The 16523-nt window shown below is 32.7% G+C and overlaps 2 protein-coding genes across 8 annotated transcripts; one reads left to right on the forward strand and one right to left on the reverse strand.

Annotated features, from left to right (window-relative positions):
* Nucleotides 1-3912: 3912 nt before the first annotated feature.
* Nucleotides 3913-8621, forward strand: LOC132031451 (uncharacterized). Of its 6 annotated transcripts, none has more exons than XM_059421428.1 (7): nucleotides 4033-4171; nucleotides 5259-5620; nucleotides 6151-6392; nucleotides 6488-6700; nucleotides 6784-6875; nucleotides 6982-7083; nucleotides 8373-8621. In XM_059421428.1, the coding sequence occupies exons 2-7, from the start codon at nucleotides 5374-5376 to the stop codon at nucleotides 8479-8481; spliced, it is 1005 nt and encodes a 334-aa protein (XP_059277411.1). In that variant the 5' UTR covers nucleotides 4033-4171; nucleotides 5259-5373; the 3' UTR covers nucleotides 8482-8621. The 6 variants fall into 6 exon arrangements, 5 of the variants coding, with proteins under 5 accessions (XP_059277412.1, XP_059277411.1, XP_059277410.1 ...); XM_059421427.1 differs by lacking the exon at nucleotides 4033-4171 and adding an exon at nucleotides 4893-4921; XR_009408271.1 differs by lacking the exon at nucleotides 4033-4171 and adding an exon at nucleotides 7553-7915 and having other exon boundaries at nucleotides 4945-5620.
* A 4031-nt stretch (nucleotides 8622-12652) lies between these two features.
* LOC132031452 (myb family transcription factor IPN2) lies at nucleotides 12653-16047 on the reverse strand. Of its 2 annotated transcripts, none has more exons than XM_059421431.1 (7): nucleotides 15677-16047; nucleotides 15458-15534; nucleotides 15211-15277; nucleotides 15011-15077; nucleotides 14547-14589; nucleotides 13520-13982; nucleotides 12653-13263 (listed from the first exon to the last, which is right to left on the reverse strand). In XM_059421431.1, the coding sequence occupies exons 1-7, from the start codon at nucleotides 15843-15845 to the stop codon at nucleotides 13016-13018; spliced, it is 1134 nt and encodes a 377-aa protein (XP_059277414.1). In that variant the 5' UTR covers nucleotides 15846-16047; the 3' UTR covers nucleotides 12653-13015. The 2 variants fall into 2 exon arrangements, with proteins under 2 accessions (XP_059277414.1, XP_059277415.1); XM_059421432.1 differs by having other exon boundaries at nucleotides 13520-13967; nucleotides 15677-16041.
* Nucleotides 16048-16523: the final 476 nt, after the last annotated feature.

The raw sequence follows: 16523 nt of genomic DNA on the forward strand, positions 1-16523 counted from the left end.
TATATATTATAGTATTTATTTGTATATTGTAGGTATATTTACATATGTTATACAACTTTATAATTAAAGTTTAAATATTTATCGACTAACGTACAACAAAGAAGTCAAGAGAATAGTGTTTTTCGTATACATATATATGTATAACTTACATATACTTATATATATGTATAACATATATATAGTATATATACTTATATACATATATACTTATATATATGTATAACTTAATATATATACATATATATATATATACTATATATACTTAATATATATACTAAATATATAACTTAATATATATACTATATATATATATATATGTACTATATACTATATATACTTATATATAGGTATAACTTAATATATATACTATATATACATATATACTATATATACTATATATACTTAATATATATACTAAATATATGTATAACTTAATATATATACTATATATATATATTAAGTTATATATATATGTATAACTTACATATACTTATATATATGTATAACTATATATATATACTTATATACTATATATATATATATATGTATAACTTAATATATATACTATATATATGTATAACTATATATATACTATATATATGTATAACTTAATATATATACTAAATATATGTATAACTTAATATATATACATATATACTATATATACTATATATACTTAATATATATACTAAATATGTGTTTTACTATATATACTTAATATATATACTAAATATATGTATAACTTAATATATATACTATATATATATTAAGTTATACATATATATGTATAACTTAATATATATATATATGTATAACTTATATACTATATATGTATAACTTATATATATACATATATACTATATATATATATATACTTATATATATACTAAATATGTGTATAACTTAATATATATACTATATATATGTATATATATGTACTATATATATATATACTTATATATAGGTATAACTTAATATATATACTATATATACATATATACTATATATACTATATATACTTAATATATATACTAAATATATGTATAACTTAATATATATACATATATACTATATATACTATATATACTATATATAGTATATACTATATATATACTTATATATGTTTAAGTATACTATATAACTTAATATACTTATAAGTATATTCTTAGTATATTTTAGGTATATTCCTAACTTAATAAAAGTAAAAAGTTAAAATTGGTGTGAATTAAAATGGTAAACAATCATAAGCTACCATTTTAGCTATTTCTACGCGTTCTTTTTCTTGTCATACTTAAAATTTCTACCGGTTGTGCCTATCGTCATTTGAATCCCCCCACATTTGAACCCGTTTGCTCTCCCAAGCATCCGTATGTTTGGTTCTCATATGAAATTTAGTGTACTCCACCATCCTTACCAGTTCTTTGCTTAAAACTAAATACTTGTCCACATATGTTACATGTAGGCCGATTGGCTTTCCCTATTCTTAGTCATAAATTTCCAAATTTTAGCTGTTGTTGAGTTACGAGTTCTAGGCGGTTTGTCTTGTGTATGTGATTGTGCAGGACATGTATCTCCTATGGGATTTTCAGAGGGTTGTGTTTCATCATCATCATTTAAGTCTTCATTAAAAGTGTCGGTAAAATGTTGTTGCATTGTCTCATGACCTAAAAGTGGATTATTTCCACCAACATCAATACCTACATTAGGTGTTTCTTCCACAAATGTTTCCTCATTAAGCGCACCCCTAACAATACGACTACTACTACCGCACCACGTCTTAATCTCTTTGACATTATTAAATAGAATTAATTTAAATCACAATCAAATAAATCACAAGAAAATAAATTACAACAAATTAAATTGCGTAAATTAAATTGCTAGAATTAAATTGCGAAAAATAAAGATAGAGTTGGAACGAAGGTACCAAATTGCCGATTAATTTCCAACAAAGTCAAGGCGGCTAGAATTGCAAATCCACCAAAGCTACTTCGGATTGTTGCAAAATCACCAACTCCACCAATAATATTATAATTGCAAAATTAATAATTGAAAGTTGAAACTATAATAAGACTTTGTGGCTAGTTATTGCAAAATAATTATAATTGAGAGATTGAGATTTTGAGAGAAAGATGAAGAAGAGTGAATTGGTGTGAATTAAAATGAAAATGAAGAAGGATTTATATAGGGGTGGGGGATGGGTTAAAGTGTTAAAAAAAATAAATTTGGGGCCAAAAATTAACAAAATGGCCGTTTGCAACGACCATTTTTTGCAAATGGACCGTTGCTTAACGGTCCATTAACAGTGGCCCAACTGACTTTTTCCTTTTTTTTTTTTTTTTTTAATTTTCAAGTTTTAAGAACTTCGCCCTCAAAATATTGGAAGGTTTCGGTTTCTGATTATCTGATTACTAGGGAACGTTAACTATACGATTCGGTTCGGTTTAACCATCCGGTTACGGTTAAAACCGGTTAACCTAAGGTTGACACCTTTATTCCAGGGGATCAATTTGTGGGGGTCACTTCTAACCCCCGCTATTTGATACAATTTGAGGGAGTTCCAGCGATCGCCGCAAATTATTTACAATTTGCGGGGATTTATAACTGTCGTTATTTGTTTTCAAAATATGAGCTTACAATTTGCCGGGGTTATAACTTATAACCCCCGCTACCTTTTAAAAAAAAAAAAAAAAAGAGCTCCGCCGTGTGTAATTTACGGGGGTTACAAACCTCCGCTACTCTAAAAAAAAGCCGCAAAATCTAAAATTTTCCCTATCATATTTTGCCCAACATTCTAAATCTCCGCTCATTTTATTTTCGTCTCTCTCTAGAAAGCACTAAACACACTCTCTCTCTCTCTCAGTTCGGTAAGCTCGAATTTCTTCTTCAATCTCTCTAGAAAGCGCTAAACTGTTGCTTTGGATTTGAGTTTTTATCTATTTATTTGAGGTTATTGAATGCAATTTCCAATCAATAGTAGTTGCATGCAGATTTTAATGATTGTGATAAATCAATATCAGTTACAATATTCTAATTTTAGCGATAAATTGTTGCTTTAGATTTGAGTTTTAATCTGTTTAGATAAATCAATATCAGAGTTACGATATTTCCAGTCAAAAGTTTAGAGTGATAAATCAATCTCGATTGTGTATGAAGAAGAATGTTAAATGTGAATTGAAGAAGCTAAGGTTCAATTTGAAGAATTAGTTTAGAAAATCAAAATTAATTAGCAGCAACTTTTAGAATCTGGTGGAAGGTCTGAGATACTTATGTTAAGCTTATAGTAATTGATATGTGGAAGCTGGGTTTAATTTGAAGAAGCTTCATTCTAAGGCTCTGTTTAGGGCAAATTGTGTAGCTCATGTTGGGTGTTGGTATTAGTGAAGTAGCAAGCAAAATGACAGAAGTATTAGTGAAGTATCAAATAGAAGTGACAGAAGTATTAGTGAAGCTTATAAATCTGTATTCAATGGCCAGAGTCCTTAACTCTTTTGGAGCATATAAATTATCATTTTCTTGGATAAATGTTTTTAGATCGATATTTGGACTAAAGTTTATATGGTTACTGGTAAACTGTGTGACTTGTTCATGAAATGTTTTGATATTATATGTCTAAAAGTAATCACCTTTGTCATGCACAATTATTTTTGATGTATAAGTGGTACTCGAAATGGTGTGAGCTCAATGTTTCTGATTCTGCTATATAGTAAGAATAAATATTTCCTTATTGAAGTTTTGTCTCTGTTAAAAACATGTCGGGAACTGTTACTTTCTGGAATTGAGGATTCTGCATTAAGGTTCTTTTTGGATCATGAGAAAGTACAACAATATTTTCGGGAATTGAGGATTCTGCTAGCTTCTGTTAGTTATACTAATAGTAGGATGAGAAAGTAAAACTATATTTTCTCAAGTTTTTGATTTACTTATCTTTTGTTAATTGTAGATATGCCAAGGACTAAGCGTTGGCAGAACTTGCAAAAAACAGTTCAGTCACTACCGATTTCACAAGGTGTAGTACAGTCGACACTGCCAGTTCAGGAAAATGCACAACCAACCCCGTTAATTCAGGCCGCATCACAGTCGACTTCATCAAATCAGGCCGAATCACAGCCGGCACCATCCAGGAAGCGTGTTGGATGGGAATCTAATACACATTGGACCGTAGATGCAATAGGTAAACTTTGCACGTGCGCTTCTTTCTTGTTTCTTCTTCTTCTTTTCTTTCTGCTCGACGCATACACTGTTGAGATTTGAGTGTTGCTTCGTGTTTGTTGCTGCTCAAGTTTACTTATTGCAATCACTATTTAGTTTCTGGTCTTCTATTGTTATATCGGCACGTCATACTGTTTAGTTTTTCACCCCCTCGCATTTAAATGCCTTGTATGTTAGTTGTATGTAGATTTAAATGCTTACGTTGTTCGAATACTACAAATATTCTGTTAGGAAGCGCACATGTACGATTTCTATCTGAACAGATGGTTTTGATGAATGAAACCTCATTTGTTTTCTAAAGAAATTTCATATTTTCTCTTCTACCTATGTGCAATAACCTCATATGTTTGATTTATGCTTTATGTTAACTACTACTATAGTTCGTCTCCTAAAGTGCAGTAATCAATAACTGTCGTTTCAATTACATTTTAAGTTACTAGCTTGTGAGAGATTAGGACTTTTGAATCTTGCTTAGATAATGAACTTGCTGAATCTTGCTTCTCTATTACCTGTAAACTTATTGATATGTTAGTTTTTTATTTACTTATATTTTGTCTTTCAAAAAAAAAAAAAAAAAAAAGATGTACTTATATTTTGTTAATTGTAGATATGCCAAAGACTAAGCGTTGGCAGAACTTTCAAAAACCAGTTCAGTCACTACCTACTTCACAAGGTGTAGTACAACTGACCCGTCAATTCAGGCAACAAGACGGTTGGCTTCTCTCTCTCTCTCTCTCTCTCTCTCTTTCTCCGGGGTTTAATATGCTTTCTATTTATTTTCTGTGTAATCTGTAGCAACTTCTATGATTTGCTGATTAGTTAGATCTGTAATGTGTTGTAGTGAAATCTGTTATAAGCTGCTGGCAGAACAGGAGCTTATAATTAATGAATTTGTTTTAGTATGAATAGTATACTAAATAATGCAAGACATTCTGGATGACACATTTATGATTCGTTACGCTGTTTATGGAAGTAAAATTAGGCCAATTTAATTTTTCTTACCCGTTAGTTTCAATGTCTCCGGTTGCACATTGCGACACTCATTTCAGATCCCAAAGCATGGAATCAGTTCAATCACTAGCTACTTCACAAAGTGTAGCACAACCGACGCTGCCAGTTCAGGCCAATACACAACCAACCCTGTCAATTCAGGCAGTAAGATAGATGTCTTCCTCAGTTCAGGAGCCGGTTCCGTCAATTCAGGCAACAAGACGATCATTTCAGGCTACATCAAAGCTGGTTCCGTCAATTCAGGCAACAGGACGATCAGTTCAGGCCGCATCACAGTCGGCTTCATCAAATCAAGCCGCATCACAGTCGACTTCATCAAATCAAGCTGCATCACAGCCAGCACCATTCAGGAAACGTGTTGGACGTGTGTCTAATACACATTGGACCGTAGATGTGATAGGTAAACATTCCATTTTTGTCTCTTTCTTATTTGTAGTTCTAGCTGCTGAACTGGTTTAGCATATTTTGTCTACATATTTTGTCTTATACTTATAAGATATCCAAACCGTGAAGAAGCTCTTTTAATATGTTGTTACTTTCTGGTTCATTTATTGTGCTACAATAGCAGTATTATGAAGACATTCCTTTAAATGAATATTGCTGGTTTTCATATTTATTCTTCTGCAGTTGCCATCATGTTACAACTTAAGATGTGTTGGTGCGAAGGAAAATATTTTTGGAAAAATCTTTTGCTGAACTTAGAATCTCAGACATATGAAGAAAAATTACACTGTATGAATTTTCTGGGACAACTCTATTTATCCGTTTTACATTTGAATTAACAGGAAGCCTAGGGTGATTTTGAACCTTTAGTTGTCTAGGCTCATTTCTGTATTCTTTTTCTCTGTAATAGGCATGTCATAAACACTCTGAAATACTCCAACTACTAATGAGTCAAAAGAACTGATGGTTTTGCTTTTCTTATTAAAGATTCAGACGAAAATAGAAAGACACTCAGACTGAAAATCAAGGAAGTGCTGAATTTATCTAGTGAAGACTATATTGTGCTCGATTTTGATTACCTGGATGCTCCATTTGGAGAAGCACAAGCTCTTCTTGCTGGATTTTGTGGAATTTTAGCAGCTGATTCTTCTTTATTTCCGATGCACTTTGAGAAATGGCCGGATTTACCTATATCATACTTCGATCGCGTCTTTGATCAAATTATGAAGGTATAAACTCTATTTGCTTACTACAATATCTATTTTTTCTTTGGACTTTAAATTTGCATGTAATAGACGAGCTAATCAGTGTTTTATTCTTGAAGCCCCGATTTTGTTTTCAGACAACCGAGTCAGGTGCACGAAAATATGTTTATGATTCTATTTTGAAGAAGTGGAGTGCGAACAGGCTAGACATATGGGAAGCGTTCCGTGACCCACTTAAGAGCAAAGCTCAGATTATGGATAATGTTCCACCTGGAATTCCACGGGATCAGTGGACTTCTTATTGTTATTATTGTTTTAAAGAAGAAAAACAGGTATATATTTAATTGGTTCAGTTAGTACGTGTAATCATATGATTATTTGTTGTATAATTGAATTTCAAATATCTTTTTGTAAGGAAATGTGCAAAAAGAATGCTGAAAATCGAAAGAAACAAACCATTCCACTTGTTATGTATCCAAAGCTAACTCTAGAAGAAGGGCTGAAATGGTGAAAGAATTTAATTGATTTCATTTTACTTTAATTATCAAACTAACTTGTTATGTAATTATTTCTAATTAGTTCAGTTATTCTGATTTGATTATGTCTCTTATAGCTGGCTGAGACCGGACAAATGCCTGGACGAGCACAAATTTATCTTGCTACTCATAAGAATGAAAATGGAGCATATGTTAATGAGGCCGCAAAAGATATATGTGTAAGTTTCTAATTGCTCTGCTGAATTAGTTTTTGCTTGCTTATGAGAATATGTGTAGTGAGAAATTGGGCTCTATTTGAACCTGAATTGAAGCAGCAGCTGTAGTTCTGATGAATCTAAAAAGTGCAAAGACAGACCATTATAGCAATTGAGTTAGTATATGGATTAGCTTACTACTTTCCAACAGGAACCCAAGTTGTGCAGCTTACTTTTGCTAAAGAATAAAAGATGAGAACAAAATTTTCAGGAACTCTATGGATTTTAAAACAATATATTTGCATGTTCCTCAGATTGTGATACACAAGAAAACACTCCTTAAACATGTACATAGACTATAGCTTTTTTGTCGGTACTTATAACTTTTAAAATACTTCTTACTGCCTGCTAATACTTCTTACAGATGCTTTTAGGTGTTCTAAGTTACTTATTAACATTTTGACAATAGATTTTATGTGTGTACTATATTTAGGAAAAAATTCAGATAACTTTGAGTCATAGCACAGTGGATGAGTCTGTAGTATCGCCAGATGATGCAGTTGGCAAGGTTCTAGGAAAAGTTCACTCTGGAAGGGTAAGGTGTTTGGGGTTAGGAGCTGTCCCCAGCAGAGTTTTTAAACAAACAAGACCTCGATTTGGTGGTATGAGTTCTTCAAGGAGTGAAGGTTTATGTTCGTCCTATTGTCAAGAAAACTAAAATATTTTGTTGAATGCTCACAAAGAAATGGTGAATAATCACAATCAAGTAATGAATGCTTTGAAAACATATATGATAATGAAAGAAGGGATGTTACCAGAACAATTTGCGGGGTTATTTCCTTCTTCTCCTACAACGGTAAATATAACTCTTAAATTTTGTGTATAACATTATGTGCTGAAGTTTACAGATGTTAGATACTTGCCATTTCCTCTGTAAGCATCATTTAGAAATATTGTTGATATAGTCATTTCCTACACATACAGAGTTACGAGAAATTTAGTGTCGTTATGAAGCTACTACTGTTAGTGTGCTAATGAAAGTATTTTAGTATGATAAGACCTCAAAATGATTCATGGGGAGCCTCAATAGAAGAATATGATCTAAAGATTAGCTAAACAGTAGATATCAAAAAATCTAACATGTGGTATACTGCCAAATGGTTCTATTTAATTCAGTACCAGAACAGTGATTATTTTTCATTCAGCTTGTTTTGGGAAAATCTTTTCCAGAAAGAGCTAAGCCTGGGTCTGAGGAGTGGTTGATTAGCAAGCCTGTTCTTCATACGATCTTATTGTGTATTTTTTTTTCCCAGCCAAGTGATGCGGCAAGTGCATCTCTTTCACCCATGGATGCAAGAAGATCTTATGGTGGTAGTAATCATAGTGACAACCCTTGAAGTTCCTTGTAATCGTATTAGATGATTAATTACGACAATGTAATTGGTGGATCGGATGTTAGAATGGTTGGAGTGAATGATGTGCTAAATTTTGTTTGTAAAACTAACGATACTACTTTATGATAATAATTTTGTGTTTTAAAAAAATGTTATTTCTTATTAATATTCCTTCTATGTTTGATTATGAAGTACATGTTAATAGTAAATAATATTCAAAACTAAATATTTCTCGCAAAATGCAGTAGAAGTAATTGTAGTTTCACGACTTGCAGGGGTTCCAACTGCCAGTATTTTTGCACTGTTAAAAGTATATAGTGGGGGTTGTGACTGCTGGGATTTAAACTGCAGCCATTTTGTGGGGGTTTAAACCGCCACTAATCAACCACCGCTAATTGACTGCAGCGGTCGCTAAAATACCCCCGGTATTTGATTGTGGCACCTCTTATTGTAGGGGTTTTTGAGACCGCCGTGACAACAAATTGCGAGGGTCAGAAACCCCCACAACATGCAGAAATAACCCCTGCTATTTAGGCCTTTTTTTTTTTTTTTTTTTTTTGTAGTGAATACTATGTCCTTACTTTTCTGGTCTTTATTATTCCGCAAACGTAACTTGGAACAAATAAAGTAACCTGGTTTATCCTCTAGGCTAAAATCAGGTGTAACGTAGGATAGATATTTGGTCGTGCGAAATATTAATTCTATATTAGTCACTACAAAAAATGAGTAATTTGCGGAGGTCGAAAGTTGCAATTCGCGGAGGTTTTAGCCTCTTTTAGCAATTAGTGGATGCTAAAACCTCCGCAAATTGCTACTTTTAACCTCCGCAAATTACTCATTTTTTTGTAGTATACTGTATGGAAAGAAAAGAAAAAAAGGAGGAAATATAGTAACATGATGTACTGTATAGATAAAGTAAGTAATGATGAAAGATGGAGCCATGCAATGCATGCAAAATTTCATGTGGCATATCCCTTTTGGGGGTTTAGATAAAATTGAAGGACACAAGTTTGGTCCTACAAAAAGCTAGAGTACATACAAGAAGCTTCATCGATCTTCGCATAGTACGCATGATAAGTGCCTTGTCTTCACCTTCAATACTTTGCCCACCACCCCACGCCCTTAAGTAGAGCTAGCTTTTCACTCCCGCGCATATGTGAGCTTTCCATCTTGCCAACGTAGCTATTCACTGCAACCAATAAAGGTACAATGAGTTTGCACTACCATGCATATGCTTTATTTCTCCCCTAAAGGAAAAAAAGCAACTATATCCCTTTGATTTAGTCTTGTATAAACTCTCACAATATATAACTGGAAGATATATGCGTATGCTACTGAGTTATTTATACAAGATTCTATAACAGAATTAAGGTTTCCACTACTTGAACTATTTATATTTTCCCGTCCTTTTTTGTGTAACGGTATTTGACTGGGCATAAAGTTTGAGAAATTAAAGAGAATTAACCCAATATGTGCGATGTACTAACAATATCTTTTTAAATTAGTGATAGTTACAGTTCCACATATCTTTTAATTTTAAATGAACATTGGTGAGCGGCAGAGATAGATCTAGAATTTAAGTTTTATGAGTTCAACCTCCAAGATTCTTAGCATTAAACCGATTATATTATTAAAGTTATAGGTTGAAATATACTATTTAATTTGTGTGAATTTTCACACATAACTTATGCTCCAATTGAAAATACTGAGTTCAAAATAAACTCGGTTCAGTACTCTACATCCACCACTGGTGAGCGACCCAACAAGTTATGTCATTAAGGGTAAAATGAGGATACTAAAACTAAGTAGTTTCTAAAAAAAGATAAAGGAGCTATTCCTTTTTTAACAGATTAAAAAATAAAAGAGTGTTCACGTAAATGAGACAGAAGGAAGGGTGATTATTAATTACTCCTATTTCAATTTATGTGAACTTGGTTGATTGGAGGTAAGATTTAAGAAATACTCCCTCCGTTCCATAATAAGTGTCACCTTAGCCAAAAATACGCATATTAAGAAACCAATAATGTAATATGAAGTTTACCAAATTACCCCTATATATAAAAATAAATTACGTTTTCCTCTTGATTAGAGGATGCACAATAGTAAACCTTTTACATTGGGAATCCAACAATACTAAGTTACTATGTGGCTTTTCAATCATCATTTAGATGTTACTTTAACTTGTCAGTTTTTGTCTAAGGGTAAAATTTAAAAAAAAAAAAAAAAAACTAGCCAATTTATGTCTTGATTTCTAAGGTGACACTTATTATTGGACAAATTTTTTTGACTAAGGTGACACTTATTATGGGACAGAGGGAGTAAAAAAAGACTTTCGAAACTCACAGTCTTAAACATGTCATTACATTTTGTATGGTTATAAAATTTCTCAAAGGTCAAATAAGAAATATTTTTTCAAATTTAGAAAGCTAATCATTTTTAAACGGATTAAAAAGGAAGTAAATTTATATAAATTAAAAATAGTACTCCTGTCCCAATGTATGTGATACAGTTCGGATTTCGAGAGTCAATTTTTTTTATTTTCACATTGAATTCGGATATACTTTCTTTAAGTTTTTTGAAAAATTATGTACATATTTAGAAGCTACATAAAAAATATTATAAATCACAATAATTAACAATTTAAAATATTTAAACGGTATTTGAATAAATCGCGGTCAAAGAATTTCTTGTTTGGCTCTCAGAATCTGAATTGTACTCCCTCCGTCCCATAATAAGTGTCACCTTAGCCAAAAACACGCATATTAAGAAACCAATAATGCATTGTTAAGTTTACCAAATTACCCCTATATGATAAAAATAAACTACTTTTACCTTTTGATTAGAGCATGCACAAGAAGTAACCTTCTGACATTGGGAATCCAACAATACCAAGTTACTATGTGGCTTTTTCAATCATCATTTAGATATTACTTTATTGTCTAAGGGTAGAATTGGAAAAAACTAATCAATTTATGTCTTGATTTCCTAAGGTGACACTTATTATGGGACAAATTTTTTTTGGCTAAGATGACACTTATTATGGGATGGATGGAGTATTACATAAATTGGGACAGCGGGAATAATAGTTTGTATGATTAATTGAAAATTAAATGAGAAGATATCGAAGGAGTTATTCAAATATCCTTCTTTTCCTTTTGAAGGGCGCTAATTTTTTGGCAGGAAGGGCCGTACTGTCTATTCCTCGTGGGAAAATGAAAATGTAAAAAGGTGGCAGTTCTAAGATGATGATGATAAGGTAAAAAGTATTTACACTCTCTCGGATCCGTGTTATGCATAGAATTCCGTTCTATTGAGTACCGTCAGTGTAAAGCTTCTTCTCATAGTTGTGAGAGCCACGCTTATAAGGGAATATCGAATCCTAAATTCTAAAGATAGAAAAAAAGTTGGATGCTCTCTGTCGGTTTGTCTCATTGACAAAGAACCTTCCAAAATCCCTACTTGTTCAAATAAAAGAAAAGTTAAAACAAAAGAATATATTCTCAAGCCCTCAACTTCTTTAATAACTTTTTTGCTTTGGTAGTTTTCTTTGACTAGCAAGGAGTTGTAGATCAAGCCTCTTTTCTTAATCCTCATTCTTCTTTTGTTATGCAATCATGAGTTAGTTCAAAATGAAAGACGGTTAACCTCATGGTCATTTTGCGGGAATTAAGTTCATCATCACTGGGACCTATAACTTTTTAAAAGTTAAAAGAGAAATAAAACAACTTAGGTGAACATAAAGTTGTATCCATGAGAACGAAAATTCTTCAAACGAGAAATACATTGGGGAAGGAATAACACACGTATGCAAAGACAAATCTTAGCTTGAAACATACAGGTTTATGTAAATCTAGTAGTCTTGAGCAAATTCTATATATATATATATATATATATGTATATATATATATATATATATATATAAATATATTATAAATATTTAACAGTGACCAAATTATTAATGTATATTAAATTGAAATCGCTATATCCATTAATAATTTAAAATCTTGAATTCACCCTGTACATAGGATGTGAAAAAATACATGATGGAGACGTGTGCACGCACGCATATATTGATAAAAGTTGTCGACTATTATAATTTTTTGTTCTCTAGGTTTCCGTTCACAAAAATCCCCAGTGGTTTTCTCCCCGTAAAAAGGGAAAAGAATCCGAGATTAATTAAATTACAATCGAAACAGTACTCAGTCAAGTGTAGTCTACTGCATTATGATATCCAACAAATTACATATATTTGTAAAACTGTGAGAAAAAATGATGGAGCCCTTGAATATTGATAATTATCTTCTTTTCCCTTCTTGCAATTCAGAAGGGCAGGATGCCACAAATTACATCTAATAATTAAGGTAATAAGGTATGCCCATGTCACATGATACGATATAGGTAGCATTGCATGGGTCTTCAAAATATCACAGTAGTAAACTGAATCCATTGATATGGTGGCCAACAGTTATAGTGCTTCCTAAGTATAATAGTAATAGTAATACTACAATATAATTACCCGAGAATTAGAAAAGTTCCAAGTGTAAAAATTTGGCTAATTAGTTTTACCCGAAAACAGAGTTTCGTCCACCTTGGGCACTCAAACTTGAAATCTGGGGCGCTCTTCTTGGGGAGGGCCTCTCCAGCTTTGCGTCGAATTTCTTTTCATCTTGTAGAATTGGCTTTGACTCGTAAATGTCAGAATCAAGCTCGAGATTGCAACTCCTCTCCATTGAAACCGGTGCCATCTGAATAATCTGGTGGTCGTCTTCATTATTAGGACCTAAACACGAGGCTCCTCCTGTTGCTCCACCTAAATTTGAAAACATAATTAAGTTAATCAATAGTATGCTCTTTCTAACAGCTTAAAGTTTGTGGATCATGTTGAGATTATAATTAAGTAGATAAAAATGTGCTCCCTCTAATAACTTAAGTTTTTAGATGAGATGATAACATAATTCAACATGGTATCAGAGCAGACAAATGTCTTGTGCTTTCTCTAACAACTTAAGTTTTAATGAGATAGTCATACATTTAAACAGATCAGACAGATTACAAAATTTGAATACCTATTTCTTGGAGACGAAAGTCATCGGACCACATCAAGGGGCTCTTTCCATTTCCATTACCCCCATTGTTATAAGGGCTAGGCCTCTTTTTTCCCAGAGACAAGTTATGATCAGTATTATTATTGCCTAGGTTCATGAATCCGTCGAAGGACGAGGACCTTTCACCCATGCCGCTACTCTGAGCATGAAGCTCGAGCTGTTGCTCGTGCCCTCCACAAATGTTCAGGTCCTGAAATGAAGAGAAACTTAAAGGAGGGGCTCCAAACTCTTTAAAGGCAGCTGAAATGTCCGGTATTAGTCCTCCTCCCTGATTTCCAATGTTGGCTTTAAAGGTTCTTGCTGGTAATGCCATGTTTTCTTCGCCACCCAATGTTTGACAAGCTTTCTCCAATATAGTCTGCATGTACTTTCCCTGTGCCTCAATCCTTAACTGAAGGTGTCTCTGTACCTGCAACATGCACCCCTAATATAATTATCAGGTTAACTAATATATGCTGCACTCCATTGTACCTCCGTGGTTGGATTTCGAGAGCCAACCGAATTACGTTTTGACCGCAACTTTTACATGTTAAATATTTCGAATTTATTAAGTATTGTAACTTATTAGTAATACTTTTCTTGTAGTTTATAAATATTTTTATTTCGAAAAATTAAAAGATTCTTCAAATGTACGATCAAGATTAAGAAGTTTAAACTCGAAAAAAGCGTCATATAAGTTGAGATAGATGGAGTACAAACCAGCTATAGATGATAGGTCTGACTGCAGAGCGGGATGCATCCATATTTATTGGGTTCAACTGAAGTAGATTTTTTTCACAATGCATAACTAAGTATATAAAAATATTGGTAAAATTAGAAAATCAACACATACTAAATTCTTAACTTATAATTTTCAATAGCGCAATATATTTAATGGTAATGATTAAAATGGTTGAACCTATGAAATTTAAATTCAAGATCCGCTTCTGCTATCCCGTAATACTAGAGGATCATTTCACTCGAAAAAATGGTTGAAGTATATAGTTACCTCCAGTTGTTCATGCAGCCTTCTCTGCACCTCCATTTGCATCCTAATTCCATCAGAGATTTGAACGTTAATACTTCCATAATTTTATGTACCCCAAGGATAAAATTAGATCAACACTTCTATGATGACAATAACTTGTACTAAAGGTGGTAAAGGAAGAGCAGCCATGCAAGGCCCCGAGAATTAAGCAACTACTAGAAAAAGAAAAAAAGAACATCTAAGTATTGGTAAAATTGCTACCTTTCATACTTAGGATTATATTAAAGTTTGATTCTCATCACACTCTTTCCTTAACTTTGGCCTCTCATACACCTCAGAAAGAATTTGAGATAAGAAAGGAGAAGAAAGAGGACAATTGTAACACCCTCCGAAGAAACAATTCCTAATAAAATTAAAGGGAAAGCAAACTAAAGGAGCAAGATGATTTATACTAAAGTTGAAAGGGAAATTAAGAAAAAACATACTCGTTCATATTACGGCCGATCATTCCAGACGAAGATGCCGAATTTCTTTGCAGTTCCAAACTTGTAGCTGTAGTGCAATGAAGGTCACTTTAAGTTTTTAATATTTTGGTTAATAGGAAGCAATTAATCCATCTACAAGATAGCAATTTAAGTTACTACTAGATAAACTTGAACAAGCAGTATATAAGAAGAATCAGTACCTCTATCACCATCCTTCACCGAGTGATCATTGAATTCTTTGTGTGGCTGCTTTCCCAGTCTAAACTTCTATATTATATCAAAAGTCATAAAAAACAAGCAGCTTAGGGCAAACAATTGCATCAATAAATTCAAATAAACTCAAAGCAAGATCATAAATTGCAGAAAACAAACGGCAACAACAACATACCTAATGTAATCCCACAAGTGGGATCTGGAAATCGTAGAAAACAAGAAGATTAAAATTACCTGAAGATGGCTCTTGAGATGGTAAAGGGTTAAACCCTTAACACCCATAACCCTCATAATAGTCTTAGGTGTTGCCTCTGCACAAAGAAATACAAGGTAAAACATAAAGGTTCAAATTTATAAACAAGTTTAAATCTTGAATCTACCTCTGTCCAGAACGGAAGGACAGTGATCCTATGCAACTAAATATATAGGGTTTAGGAAGTGTAGAAAACGTACTATCAGGTCCACCTAACTGAGTAACAGCATCAACAAAACGCTCGTGAAGCTCAACGGTCCAACGAAGACGAGGTTTAGGATCGGTAGTGAGAACAAGACCGGAGTCTCCTTGAACACACATAGGTCTGTCATGTGAATTCATAGTCGAAGGTTTCTTCGCATGGAACATTCTCTCTTTTTAAATTTCTTTTCTTTCTTTCTCTCTGAGCTGTTAGTTCTTCTTAATCGAATACTATGCTAAAGAGATTCAAGAACAAATGCGATATGCAAATAGAATAGGAAGGGAATAGGTCGGTTTTAATTGAAGAAGAGAACATGCACCTTTTCTCTCTCAAATAGTGGAAAAGGTAGTGCCTGGGAGAAGCTAAGCAAAGAAAACCCTCTAATTAATTAAATAAAGATAAAGTTTGATGAGTAAATTTTGTACAGTATTATACTTGGTAGATTTATGTGTAGGGAAAAAGGTTCTTCAATACAACTAACATGCAACCCTCCTTTGCCAAAAGAAAGTTGCCCTGCCGTAGATGTGGATGTGTATATCACTACTTGGTTAATTACCGTGTGAGGCTGTATTTTTGCTTTTATAATCTTTATTAAAGAAAAGAGGGACTCGTATAACGTGAGGTAGTATAATATATAAATACAACAGGAGTTGAATTTGCACTTTTTATTCTTTATTGACAGGGAAAAGGACTCTAATAACGTGACTTAGTATAAATTAATTACTCATACAATCATAACCAACTTTGCATTTCTAGGGAAATGTAGTGCTATGATTAAACATGTCCTCAGTGAATAAAACAGAATGTTACCTCGTTGGTTATTGGTACATCGGGAATTGGAAGTG

This window comes from Lycium ferocissimum, chromosome 9 (genome assembly GCF_029784015.1).
Source record: "Lycium ferocissimum isolate CSIRO_LF1 chromosome 9, AGI_CSIRO_Lferr_CH_V1, whole genome shotgun sequence".
Taxonomy (NCBI): domain Eukaryota; kingdom Viridiplantae; phylum Streptophyta; class Magnoliopsida; order Solanales; family Solanaceae; genus Lycium; species Lycium ferocissimum.